General features: G+C 46.6%; 1 protein-coding gene across 1 annotated transcript; it reads right to left on the reverse strand.

Annotated features, from left to right (window-relative positions):
* Positions 1–1652: 1652 nt before the first annotated feature.
* LOC105018350 (transcription factor 12) lies at positions 1653–14069 on the reverse strand. Its single transcript, XM_010883690.3, has 9 exons — positions 13780–14069; positions 8639–8890; positions 8096–8278; positions 7165–7326; positions 5850–6047; positions 4707–4978; positions 4125–4360; positions 3436–3584; positions 1653–2463 (listed from the first exon to the last, which is right to left on the reverse strand). Exons 1-8 carry the CDS (start codon positions 13852–13854, stop codon positions 3448–3450), a joined length of 1515 nt encoding a protein of 504 aa, XP_010881992.2. The 5' UTR covers positions 13855–14069; the 3' UTR covers positions 1653–2463; positions 3436–3447.
* Positions 14070–14468: the final 399 nt, after the last annotated feature.

Genomic DNA, 14468 nt, shown 5'->3' on the forward strand with positions numbered 1-14468 from the left:
GCCAGGGGCCGGAGGGTGTCAGGTTTGGGGACCACACGATTTCGTCTCTGCTCTTTGCAGATGATGTTGTCGTGTTGGCCCCTTCTAACCAGGACCTTCAGCATGCACTGGGACGGTTTGCAGCCGAGTGTGAAGCGGTGGGGATGAAAATCAGTACCTCCAAATCCGAGGCCATGGTCCTCAGTCGGAAAAGGGTGGCTTGCCCACTTCAGGTTGGTGGAGAGTGCCTGCCTCAAGTGGAGGAGTTTAAGTATCTAGGGGTCTTGTTCACGAGTGAGGGAAGGATGGAACGGGAGATTGACAGACGGATCGGTGCAGCTTCTGCAGTAATGCAGTCGATGTATCGGTCTGTCGTGGTGAAGAAAGAGCTGAGCCGCAAGGCGAAGCTCTCGATTTACCAGTCAATCTACGTTCCTACTCTCACCTATGGTCATGAGCTTTGGGTCATGACCGAAAGGACAAGATCCCGGATACAGGCGGCCGAAATGAGTTTTCTCCGCAGGGTGGCTGGGCGATCCCTTAGAGATAGGGTGAGAAGCTCGGTCACCCGGGAGGAGCTCAGAGTAGAGCCGTTGCTCCTCCACATCGAGAGGGGTCAGCTGAGGTGGCTTGGGCATCTTTTTCGGATGCCTCCGGAACGCCTTCCTGGGAAGGTGTTCCGGTCCCATCCCACCGGGAGGAGACCCCGGGGAAGACCTAGGACACGCTGGAGGGACTATGTCTCCCGGCTGGCCTGGGAACGCCTCGGTGTCCCCCCGGAAGAGCTAGAGGAAGTGTCTGGGGAGAGGGAAGTCTGGGCATCCCTGCTTAGACTGCTGCCCCCGCGACCCGGCCCCGGATAAGCGGTAGAAGATGGATGGATGGATGGATTTTATTTTATTTTTGCCATTTAAAAAACATTGTCATGTGACATGATGAAGTTAGACCTCTAAACTGATTTTTGATATGTCTTAGGCTTAGGCCTTAGGCTAAGCATCTACTTGTTCAGAGAAAAAAGGATAATACTTTTTTTAAAATAAAAATCCTGTTTTTTGTGATTTAATGTTTTTAACTTAATACTTTCTCATGGTTAACAAAACATATTTAAAAATAGTCATCAAAAGTTATTTGAAATTCTAATAAATGTTATACATAGCTTTTTGGAATGTGCAATATCAAGCTTAAAATTTTTTTTGTTTACTCACTACTGCTGTTGGCTATCAAGATTGAATACTGCAATCAAGATTGAATTCTTCACAATGGTATAGATCCTGCTATTATGCGCTAGAATGATTCTAACTCCTAAATATTGAATACATCTTAATTTTGGGTTTTTTTAAAACCAGGGGGCATTTTACCCCATAGGAGGGACATTTTGCCCTGATAGTGAGGTAAAACACCCCATTTACATAGTTTGGTATTTGATTATGTTGCAATTGAATATAATTGTTCTGCCCAATATTTCTTTTCTAAATATATTTGTCTGACTATAGTCAATATGTTCATATGAAAATCAGAGCAGTCAGTGCTTTTTTGAATCAGAAAATATAGATTTCCCTTAAGGAGGATGTATTCCCCAAGTTACCCTAACCACTGTATGTGCAATTAGTTTAAAGATCTGTTCGTTGGTATCATTATTCGACTAAGTATTAAGAAATAAGTAATTCTTCTGATATCTTAAAAACATTTATTGTTAAGGGGTCATTTTATTAACAGGCGTTCTGTACACATACTGGACATTATTGTATAAGATTTGCATTTATTGTAGATTACATCATAGGTGACATTCATCAACATACATTTACATAACTGAATATAGGCCCGCAGTAAGTTTGGGATTGTTCAGTAAATTGATAATAATTATTTACAGTGTCTAGTAAAATATGTGACAAAAATACTTCTGAAGAAACACGTTTAAAATGAAAAATCTGATACTCAGAAATGTACTTATTAATTGTAGAAAAGATAAACTACAAAAATGTACGAAAAAGTAATCAATATTTTCAATAAAAACTATAAACATTTAAAAGTATGAATCCGTCCATAGCCTAACCAAAAAGTGCACAAAGCTTAAAGAAATGACTTGGCCCACGCACACCAACAACTTAATTTGTATCACCCTTCAGGGATTAATGCTGACATGGGAGAATGGAGTACAAATATGAAAGAAACATGGTTTTACAGGAGACTTGTTGTATTTTCTTAACTGTACATTTTTCTGTCACTGTATATAACAAATATAAAACATATGGTACAAAATATTTGCTGGTTACAATGCATTGGTCAGTAACAAGTCAATTTAGGCACAAGTCAAAATCGATCAGGAGGGTGAGAAGAAAAGTGTCACTATCGTGGCTATTGGGTGCTGGAACATTGTTTCCATCCATAGAGACCTTCTGTTTCTTCACTACTGTGTCCTATAGAGAACAGTGAATGTCACTGGATGGTCTTTCACTCTCAGGTTAATCACTCTCCACACTACATCTGTAGAAAGAGAGAACATTTTTAAGTAATGTTTGACTCAATATAAACAATATAAATGGACAAAAATATTGACACCCTTGCACTTCCTTGCACCCTTGCACTTCATATTCTTGAATAGATTTCTTGAATTTCTTGAATAAATATTTTCCATTCTCTATTCTTGCATAGAGAAAAGGAGTAATTCTCCTGTTTTGTGTTTCTATGTGTACTGCAATGAGCATGGAGAAAGAAGAAAACCAAACAATCATCTGAGGAGGTCAGACACAAGATTTTAGTCACACATGGACAGTATTTAGGCTACAAGTCCATCTCCAGAGATGCTGATATTCTGGTTTCCATGGATTGTAATGATATCAAGAGGTTTAAGGCCCCTGCCACTGTAGCAAGTCTCCCTGAACCAAAGAACACCTTCCTCACAGTCAAACATGGAGGAAGTACCATGATGTTTTGGGATGGCTTTGCCTCTAGCACCCATGAACACACTTCAAAAGGTACACAGGAATGGTTCAAGACCAAACATTGGCCTGTCCTGAAGTGGACAGGAATGAGTCATTTAAATGAAGAACTTAAGCAGTTTGTTTGAAGAGTGGGCCTAACTGTCAGTGCAAAGGTGCAGGAAGCTCATCCATGTCTAGAGGAAGCACTTAATGCAGTTTGTTTGTCCAAAGGCTGTGCTACAAAATATTGAGTCTAGGGTGTCAATCCAAATTTCTGTTCATTTTCTGACTTAAAGGGATTTAATTCTGAAATTTTTGAATTGTGGAGACCAAACACTTCACTGTCCATTTCTACTAACAGAGACTATTGTGAGTTATTTGAAGCCAATATATTTGCCCAGTAGTGTAAATGTAGTAGTATTCATTTTACTAGCAGTAGTATTAATGGTACTAGTAGTAGTAATAGCTGTAGCAGTAGTTGTAGGAAAAAACAAGAAGTCCCTTATACAACTCCCAGCATGACGTTGTACTGTACCTAAGTCGATGCCTAAAGATCCTGTCCCATGGGGTGAGTGGCCTCTAGGCCAGGGTGATGCTGGAGGCCCTGGGAGTCAGTGAACCCCACAGACATCTTCTCCTGCTCCCGTCTCCTCAGACAGGCAGCCTTGGGGTTCAGGTTACGCTCTGCGGGTCACAGATCACACAGAGAGCAACGTTAGCATGGCGACACACGACAGCGAACCAGGATAAGACATTAATCTAAACATCCCGCCCCCCAGTCTGGTCCTGGGCTTTGACTGGCAACTGGATTCTCTGTCCCACATGTTCAGCCCCTCTCTTTCAAGTTTCCTTTTTTCCCCCTCTTGTGCTTTATATCTTGCCCTCTCTCTGTCTCTCAATCTTTTGCAGAGCTTACAGCGGAGGAGGGAATAAACCCTGCCCAGACACCACCTGCCGACCCACACAGAGGATCATACGCAGCCCAGATCACGGACTCTCCACAGCAGTGTGTGAGGCTGTCTGGAGGCCTTACAATCATGATTTCCCAGAAACCCTCTCTTTGCCAGCTCCATGTGTTCCACTCGCTCCAGTACAACTTATTACCAAACCCTTCCATAGCTTGTTGGAGCCAGTAGTGCTCTTAAACCGCTTTTAAAAAGTGGACCGGCTCTTGGGCACTAGAGATACTCTTTAGTAGCTCAGTACGGGTGTTTGTCCACTGACCTCTGACTTGTTGCTCCAGACTGAGGATGACGGCCACCGCCTGGTGAAGGACCAGCAGCTTGGTCTGCGGCTTCTCGCTCTTCAAGTGCATTTGCGTCATCTGACCCAGCTCCTTGAAGGCTTCGTTGATATCGCGGACTCGCAGGCGCTCGCGGGCGTTGTTGGCCATCCTCCGCTCGCGCTCACGCTCTGCCTTCTGCTCCGGACTCAGGTTGTCCTCGTCCTCGTGGATGCTGCTGTGGAACGGGGAGAGAGGACGGTTTTAGGATCGAGAAAACACTGAGCTGTGGCGCCCTCTGGTGGCCCTCCTGTGGAATGTTTAATGAACCTGATGTGGCTGTTCTGTCTATACTTGAAGTCCATTACTGTCCTAGAATTTGGACAGTATCACGTGTGTGTTTATTCTGCATAGAAAATGTGTTGGAATGAAACAATGGATAATCTCTTCATCTGACTATGTTTTATATTTTATTGAGTATCAGTTTTTTAACACTAAATAGATGGACAGAGAGCTACTCAGTGGAAGACCTGGGCCTAGGCTGGAGGCAAAAAGAGAGACACCACTGATTCCGTGGTCCTCACCTGGCCATGCTGCCTCCTGGTGTCCGGCGCGACTCGCTCTCCTCGTCGGACCTCAGGCTGTCAGAGCTGTGGCTCGGCCTGTGGTCCTGGCCGTGGAGGCTGTGGTGCAGGTTGTACTGCTCCTCTCTGTCTAAGCCCTCCAGCTTCAGCTCCAAGCCACCCGGGCCAGCCGGGACCCCAGCCGGCACGGGGAGGCCATTTTGATTTTGCGAACGGCTCTGCAGTGACGCAGGGTGGTGCTGGATGTTTTTGTTAAGATTGGCGGTGTCCACCTGTGGAATACACACAAGAAAGCTGAAATGAAGACCATGGGCAAATGCAGCATTTGGTTACTTTAGCACATTTCTTGTTGCATTCTAATGACAAATAGGTCACCAAATCCCATATCCCTGGATCTCTAAATAGATCCCTGTTTCTCTCACAGAATGAATTTAATCACAGAGGATCTTAATCCAAATCCCCCCCTTGTAACTCCCGCCGAACTCCTTCGAAAAACATGCCCCAGATTATTTTCAGGATTTATTCATTTTCAACTGACACGCTTTACCTGGAAATTAAAGTGAGTAAATAAATGTAATATCTCCTCCAAAGCCAAGGATTAGTTTAAAAAGCTCTCGATATCCACTGTACGTAGCATAGTAGGGCTGGTCCCACTGCTCAAACCTGTCAGGATATCCACTACAGCTATATTGGAAAGGAAAGACCAAACACTCTGCTATGAGAGTGTCATTGTGTAAATCCCAGATCAGTTTTTGCTGTTCTGTCAACTCCATTGCTGTTCCCTGACAACGATTGCAACGGAATTGGTAAGAACAGGCAAACTTTCTAGGACCAGGCTGAACTCTATATTCCCTGCTGGGCCATAGTTTTCAACCTAGTTCCGCTCTGTCCTTTGAAGACAAATATAACCCTCCTGTGGAAAATATAAATGCCATTGTCGGAGTGCATGGCTCAGTGACACACATTTACAAACATGCGTACATGCGCACACTCACACACGCACGCACGCACACACACGCACGCACACAAACACGCACAAACACACACGCACACAGCAACTAAAAGCATTTTCTAACACACTTGCCATACACACAACAGACGCCGAAACTGAAACCCTTCCAGCGCCCAACAGGTGGTCCTCACCATGGCCGGAGGGAGGCCGGTGAGACCGAAGAGGGACGCAGGGCTGCCATGGCCCTGGCTGGCCTGGTTCAGCAGGCTGGGGAGGTCTCTGGGCAGGCTGGGGAGGTCTCTGGGCAGGCTGGGTTGGGGTCCCACCGCGTGGTTACGGAGGACATGGATCACATCGTCCAGCCGGTCCAAACGGTCCTCCAGCTGGGACTAGTGGACACGTGGAGGAAGACACAACAGAAGAGAGAAACAGAACAAGAGAAAAATGAGGGCAGGAGATGGATGAGGAGAGAGGAGGTCAGGAGATGGATGAGGAGAGAGGAGGGCAGGAGATGGATGAGGAGAGAGGAGGGCAGGAGATGGATGAGGAGAGAGGAGGGCAGGAGATGGATGAGGAGAGAGGAGGTCAGGAGATGGATGAGGAGAGAGGAGGGCAGGAGATGGATGAGGAGAGAGGAGGGCAGGAGATGGATGAGGAGAGAGGAGGGCAGGAGATGGATGAGGAGAGAGGAGGTCAGGAGATGGATGAGGAGAGAGGAGGTCAGGAGATGGATGAGGAGAGAGGAGGTCAGGAGATGGATGAGGAGAGAGGAGGGCAGGAGATGGATGAGGAGAGAGGAGGTCAGGAGATGGATGAGGAGAGAGGAGGGCAGGAGATGGATGAGGAGAGAGGAGGGCAGGAGATGGATGAGGAGAGAGGAGGGCAGGAGATGGATGATGAGAGAGGAGGTCAGGTGAAATGAAGAAACAAGAGATACGGAGAGAGTTGTTTGGTTGAAGTTTGCAGTGGTTGAGCATGTAATAAAATAACCTGTTTCAGATCAAGAGTGTCAAGACCAACATTCACAAAACAAATAAGACAAAATGAATGATAGAACGAGTGTGGGTATTCATAGAGGGTCTCTGTCAAATGTATTAATACCTGGAGACTATTTGAATGAATACATAGAGACTGTATGAATGGGTAGAGACTGTATAAAAAGGGGGAGAATGTTTCTAAAGAATAGGTGCAGGCTGTTTGCATGAATAGGTAAAGTCTGTTTGAATTAATAGGTAGAGAGAGTTTGTACGAACAATTAATGACTATTAGGATGAATATGTACAGGCTGTTTGTATTAGCGGTTAGTGAATATTAGTATGAATAGGTACAGACTGTTTGCATGAATAGTTAGTGACTATTAGTATGAATAGGTATAGCCTGTTTGTATTAACAGTAAGTGACTATTAGTATAAATAGGTACTGGCTGTTTGTATGAATAGTTAGTGACTATTAGTATGAATAGGTACAGGCTGTTTGTATGTCTGCATCACAGATACAGATTCTTACCAGTGATATCAGAGAGGACTCGTAACTGGGGGACAGCAAGGCTGGACCGGACGAGCGCCATTGGCCAGCAGGGGGGCCAGATGGAGGGCGGGCGTGGGGGGACGGAGACCTGTCTGGGGTACAGGAGCTGTCACTGCTGCTGGTGTGGTCAGGAGAATAAATCTGAAAGCAGACAGAGAAGGAGGAGATGAGGGGGAGGAAATGAGAAACAGGAGGGGTCAGAGGAAGGAGGAGTCATGGTTAAGGAGGGGTCAGAGGGAGGAGGCGTGTTGGTGGTGAATGAGGAGTTAGTGGGAGTAGGGCAGAGGTGGAGTGGTGCAGGCAGGAGGAGACGCAGGGGAGAAAGGGAGAACCAACCTCATGCATCAAATCAAAGGCACAGTTTCTCTGTGTTGTTTTACGGCCACCGCTTCACGTTGGACTGGGGCTCGTAACCCGAGCTGAGTCATCAATCCTGGACACACCCCTGGTCAGACAGGGCTAATAAACAGCCCAGCAGACCGAGCAGCTCTACCCATGTTTGGGTACTTAATAATAATAATAATAATAATAGTAATAATAATAATAGACAGTGGCTTGCTATCCAGCCCTGTTGTCGCAGCTAGCTAGGCCTCTGTGTCCGTTAATTTGGATCTGTCCTGAGCACCGTGAATAACAGAATGGAAAGTTACCTTTCAGAATACCAATTATGACTCCCAGGGTCATCTGCTCCAGTCAGAGAGCTTGGTTTTGTTCTGTCCAACAGCTGTGCTAATTTCCCTTTCAATCCCTTCAATTTTGGAAGTTATTTGAAATCCCAATTCCAAATCTGCCCTCCGAGTAGGACATATTTGAACGTCAATTTACTTTGAGAATCGACTGAATTGAAAGGAAACAAAGCTCAGAACAAACTGATACTATACCATAGTTGTCTGGAAGTGCCAGTACTTACAGAAGCAAGTGCTTTCCCCAGGGTGGCTCCAGTCTGAGACCCGCGGGATGGGTTTCCCTGGCAGCTGTTCGCCGGGCTGTTGGCGGACGTGTGAGACACAGCGGGGTTGGTCCTGTGGAAGGTGGACATGGGGGGAAGACCTCTGTTCACATGATCCGGGGAGACTGAATGGGAAGAATAGTCCTGCAAAGCAAAAGCAAGAATACACCTGAGTCCGTGTCGCCAGTGGCAAGGTAGCATAGCAGACAGAGTGCTGGGTTGGGAACTGAAAAGTTGCTGGTTCAAATCCCTGACTAGGTGGAAAGGATTTCTTTAAGCCCTTGAGCAAGGCCCTTGAAACTCAAACCATTGCTCCAGGGTTGCTGTCCTGAGAACCATGTCGATGAGGGTTAAGGTCAATATACCTGAGCACCAACCATTAAATACGTTACACGTCTAAACTCTAGCTTAAAATATATTTTCGGGGTGCAAGGCACTTCAAAGTTGAGCATTCAGTCTTTCAGCTGTGTTGCTAGACAACAAAACTCATTAAGGAGACCTTACCATGTGATTCTGTGACGGCTGCATGTTGCCATAGTTTCCTGATAGGTGGGCTGAAGCTCCTCCCACCATGCCCCCGTAGCCGGGCGGATTGATCCCGTTGGAGGACGTGTTCCACATGTCAGGGGAACTGTTGGGGACCTGTTGCTGCTCGGCAAAGAAGTTGCCTGGGTATATTCCGCCAGGACCTCTGGAGGACGGGTGTGAGGAGGAGTCTGGGTTAATGTTGTCGTGGTTCGGGGATTGGGCATAGACCTTAAGAGGAAGAGGGGAGAGCACATTGACACTTCTGTGACAGGGAAGTCAAATACGTGGCCGTCCAATCTGGCCTGTGGGTGGTTTGAGAAAAGAACAAAGAATACACTTCAACACATCTGTGAACAAATTGAAAGTGGGCGGAAAGTCGAATGGACCTACGTTCACACAGTGTTTGGTGGGTTTCAGATGACTAAAAAGTTTGATTTCCTCATCACTGGAAGAGATATTACTTTGAAAAGACATAAACGGAGACTCAAAACATGAGTATGATTATATACAGTGTTCAGCCAGACAGCTGCCCAGCACACTGCTATACCACTGCTGGACCCTGAAGCTAAACAGGGTTCTGGTCGGTCCCTGGGTAGGCGATCCGATACAGCTAGAAGTGGTGTTGGAGTGTCTGTAAGGGACACTCTCCCCTCTGGTCCAAGGAGACTGGGACATTGCATCTTTCAGATGGGATGTTAAACGTGTGTCCTGTCTCTCCGCAGAGCCCAAGGCACTTGGGGGGGGGGGGGGGGGTTAACACTGGCATCACGTCACGACTGCCACCTAGTCATCCCTGGTTTCCAAGGGATAGGCTTATCCGGTAAACCACGTGTTCAGGTTAACCCCAAACGCCAGTGTGTCTTAGGACCCTACAGTGTTGAAGCGACAGTGTTTCATGATTTGCTCCCAATGAAAACAGAGCAGGGTGCTGACGCCCACTAAGAGCCATGGTGGTAATCCCTAAGCTGATAGATCCACGCACCTCTTCATCCGGATTTAGGCAACTGCATTCCCTCCCCATCACCACACTCCCCAGGGGGGAGTGAAGGAAGGGGGGGGGGGGTCCTATTGCCCTAATTGTGATCAGGGCCGGGTCTTGTCTTAAAGATTGGGACAGATATGTTGCTTTGGACAAGAATTGTAAAAAAAGGTAGTAGTGGATTGTGGGCATAACTTCTGACAACGGGGTGTAAAACTAAATCCGCTTTGATTTGTAAATCTGCTTTGATGAAACCTTGCTGTCACCCAGCGAAGGACAGCAACCTCATCTACCCCAGCAAACGGTCGCCGGTAATACAAAATATATACAACAACATATCAACTACTGAACCTACAAATCCCACCCCCGACCCCACACACAGGCACGCACACAAACACACACACAGGCATGCACACACACACACGCACGCACAGGCACGCACACAAACACGCACACAGGCAGGCACACACACAGGCTCGCACACACACACACACACAGGCATGCACACACACACACGCACGCACAGGCACGCACACAAACACACACACAGGCATGCACACACACACACGCACGCACAGGCACGCACACAAACACACACACAGGCATGCACACACACACACGCACAGGCACGCACACACACAGGCTCGCACACACACACAGGCTCGCACACACAGGCTCGCACACACACACACAGGCTCGTACACACACACACAGGCTCGCACACACACACACACAGGCTCGCACACACACACACAGGCTCGCACACACACACACAGGCTCGTACACACACACACAGGCTCGTACACACACACACAGGCTCGTACACACACACACACAGGCTCGCACACACACACACAGGCTCGCACACTAACACACACACACACAGGCTCGCACACACGCGTACACTGCCTGTTCCAACCCTGCACCTGCACCCCCTCCATCTCTGTGATGTCTGTCAGGAAATGAAAAAAAACATCAATGGGGTGTCAGTTACCCCGACGACAGGCACCGTTTCCCCCGACGACAAATAGCAACAAACCAGACAAGCCCTCTCTCTAAAAATCCCTCCTGAGCACACACACACACAGACCCCCCTGCCCCTACACACAGCTCTGACCCTGGCTGGCATTGGTTCCACACTGGGAAGTGGGAGCAGACTGGTCCAGGATCCCCTGCCGTCAGCAGCCCCGCCTAAGCCTCCGAGTGCAGCATATGGTGGAGGATAAAGCCAATTGTCCACCTTACCATGGGACAGGACACACACACACACAAACTCCCTCCGTCCCCCTCTCTCTCCTTCCCCCTCTCGCTCTCCCTCCCCCCTCTCCCCCTCACCCCCTCTCTCTCTCCCCCTCTCTCTCACCCCCTCTCTCTCTCCCCCTCTCTCTCACCCCCTCTCTCCCTCTCTCTCCCTCCCTCAACCCCCCTCTTTCCCCCTCACCCCTCTCTCTCCCCTCCCCCTCTGTCTCTCTCCCCCTCTCGCTCTCTCTCTCCCCCCTCTCCCCCTCTCTCCTTCTCCCTCTCTCTCTCCTTCTCCCTCTCTCTCTCCCTCTCCCCCTCACCCCCTCTCTCTCTCCCTCTCTCTCTCCCTCCCTCAACCCCCCTCTTTCCCCCTCCCCCCCTCTCTCTCTCCCCCTACCCCCCCCCCCCCTCTCTCTATGGAACGAAGCAGGTGACCCATTAATAATGGTCACACTCTGCCCCAGAAATCCCCTGCTGTCCCCCAACAACACTCCCAAAAGAGCACACGCACGCGTGCACACAGACACAGGCACGTACACACACGAGCGCGTGAGCGCGCGGGCCGTCGGCGTGACATTCTCGTTTAGTACTTGGTTGATTTAAGGTCCATCAATCAGTGCGTCGCTGAAGATGAGAGGATTCTCCCCATGTGTGAAGACAAGTGTAGACACATGTTAACATGTTTGACATGTGTCTCTACTTAGGTTGGCATCTACCATAGCTACTGAACAGAAATGTGACGAGGCTGTGGCAGAAAGTAACCACCGTTGGTAAGTTGCATTGCAAAACGCTACTACTTTTATTCCTAGAGGAAGGTATTTACAAACTACTCTCTCAGCACTTGGCCTATAGTGAAGCCGAATCTAATTTTAGCCACATGCAACCAATTTTCCCGTCTGTGTCTGGTGTCCGGGTCTGGTTGTAGTTAGTTACTCTCCTCGAGATCAAAGCCGCCTTTGATAGTGCCTGTAATTGGCTGTACAGGGACCAGTGCTAAAACAGAGAAGGCCTAAATCAAACAGAGATCACAGCAGCAATCTGCTTTACGTCAAAGCAATGGTAGGCTGATATATAACGCATGTTGTGTTCTCAGGTCCATCTGAAAGAGCTCCTAGAGACCATGGTCAGAGCGTTTATGTGTTGCGAAGCATCGCCATTCATATCCACTTAAATGGCCAATTACATTTAAGTACGTTTTGAAAACCTGCACGATAAAAATTAAGTAATACAATAATTTGTTCCGCCAAAGTCATTGACTTCGGTCACAGTGAAAGCACACTAGGAAGTTGTCTGAAGTAAAAAAAATGCAGACTGAAGGACACATACCATTTCTATTGCCAGACCTTTTCTTATTCCCAGTACTATTCTTATTGCTAGTGTTAATCTTATTCCCAGTTATATTATTATTCCTGGTGTAAATTTTATTCCCAGTACTATTCTTATTGCTAGTGTTAATCTTATTCCCAGTAATATTATTATTCCTGGTGTTAATTTTATTCCCAGTACTATTCTTATTGCCAGTGTTAATCTTACTCACAGTAATATTCTTATTCCTGGTGTTAATCTTATTCCCAGTACGATTTTTATTGCCAGTGTTAATCGTATTCCCAGTACTATTCTTATTAAGAGTACTTTTCTTAAACCCAGTAATATTCTTATTAAGAGTACTATTCTTAAACCCAGTACTATTCTTATTCCCAGTCTGGCTCAGCATACACATATCCCTAACCAAAAAGAGGAATAGCTTCACATACCTAAACCCCCATAAAACACTCACAGCCCTCCGAGACACACAGCCATCTGTGCCCATTACTAACCCTCACACACATGTGGGCTGTAATAACTTTGGGTGCTCGGCAAATCAAAAGGGCCAGTTCCTGTAATGACACGAACGAAGTCTGCACAGGCTCAATGGTGTTGACTGACATTCGGTGGAAACATACTATGGACCAGCAACTAGTGGTAAACATCCGTGGTTAACATCGATGTGTCAATACTGTATTACGCTATAACAGTATTAATACGTTTAGAGTGTAAGTATTGATTATGTATTAAAGGGGGTTAATATAAAAATGATATTTTTTTCGCATCTTTTGTAGATGTATAATTCCATGTCTTATGAGTACATTATAACAAGTGACACAGACGTTGATTACTTTGAAACTATGCCTTCTGCAAATGCACTATTTTTGTGAGGGAACTTAGATATTTTGGAAGTAACTTCAACTATTTTAACTCGTGTTCGAAAACTTTGTAAAATTATTTGTGGACAGCTCTCAGGTACTTTTTTGCGGCAGCGAATAGTGACATAAAAACAGCAACAAACACACGTAGACTGACAGTAAATTAATTAATGAGTCAGATTCATATTAGTTCCATGATTCATCCTCAAGCCTCACTATATACGTCTGCTCGGTACACTTCCGACACTTTACAAATCCAGTCCCCTGGTCCTGGAGGAGGTTTAAAACACCCAGAAGCCTTATTGCCACTGGGACAAAGGACTATTCGGTGCCATTCGATCTTTTCGAACCCTGAATAGTATGAGTAGTAGATACTTCTGGTACATAGTGTGCCTTAATATGAACTCTTGCCATAAATTATCTGCTTTGACCACCACTGCATGGGAAACCAGATGTCACTGGAAGTGGTGCTGGAGTGCTGGTAAGTCAGTAAACGACGAAATACATAAAAATGTGTCTTGTTACATAGCAAAAATGTGAACATCAATAAATATAATATACATTAAAGAGAAACGGATCAATGCAGCCAGTTCGGTAAAAATATTACTAGTAATACAATAGATTAGCAAGAGTGTTAAGGACGAGGAATGAAAGGAAAACATTCATTCACAGAGGTTGGCTACACTTCTCATCTAGAGTGGGTTGACACTCACCGATTTGACGTTGTAGCAATACATCATGTTATTGCTGCTCGTCCCGGCAGAGACTGGATAGGAAGCACAGTACATTATGCTGTTCTGTTTCAGTTCAATAGTCCAGCAGCTTCACAATCCGTATCCAATCGGTAGTAAAGACTCCGATAGCCGTAGTACGTCGATGTAGTCCAGGGAGCACGCAGTCTGCTCCGGTCTTGTGTGTTCTCTAGTCCTCATACAGACACGTCCGCTCTACTATTCTGAAGCTGGGGCAGCTACTCTGTCACATGCAATTTATGCAAATAAGGGCTGATCCATTCCCGGGACTGGTTAGGGGGTGACTTAGGAAGGGATGGGAGAGGGTCAGCGACCACTCACACATACACACAAACGTTTGTTTTTCTGTGCTTGTGGAGACTTGAGACCTAACCCTGACCCAGACATCCATGTCCCCTATTCCCTAGCCCCAAACCCTAAGCTTCACCCTAACTGCAACCATAACCTTACCCAAACCCTCACCCTAACTGTAACCATAACCTTACCCAAACCCTCACCCTAACTGTAACCATAACCTTACCCAAACCCTCACCCTAACTGTAACCATAACCTTACCCAAACCCTCACCCTAACTGTAACCATAACCTTACCCAAACCCTCACCCTAACTGTAACCATAACCTTACCCAAACCCTCACCCTAACTGCAACC

This window comes from Esox lucius, chromosome 19 (assembly GCF_011004845.1).
Source record: "Esox lucius isolate fEsoLuc1 chromosome 19, fEsoLuc1.pri, whole genome shotgun sequence".
Taxonomy (NCBI): domain Eukaryota; kingdom Metazoa; phylum Chordata; class Actinopteri; order Esociformes; family Esocidae; genus Esox; species Esox lucius.

Excerpts from the sequence above, each read along its gene's own strand:
- LOC105018350 (XM_010883690.3), bottom strand. The coding sequence starts at position 13,854 with ATGTACTGTGCTTCCTATCCAGTCTCTGCCGGGACGAGCAGCAATAAC. Across the intron at positions 4,361-4,706 it reads CCAGGAGGCAGCATGGCCAG|CAGCATCCACGAGGACGAGG; the intron begins GTGAGGACCACG and ends CCCGTTCCACAG. Across the intron at positions 3,585-4,124 it reads TCTGGAGCAACAAGTCAGAG|AGCGTAACCTGAACCCCAAG; the intron begins GTCAGTGGACAA and ends TGTGACCCGCAG.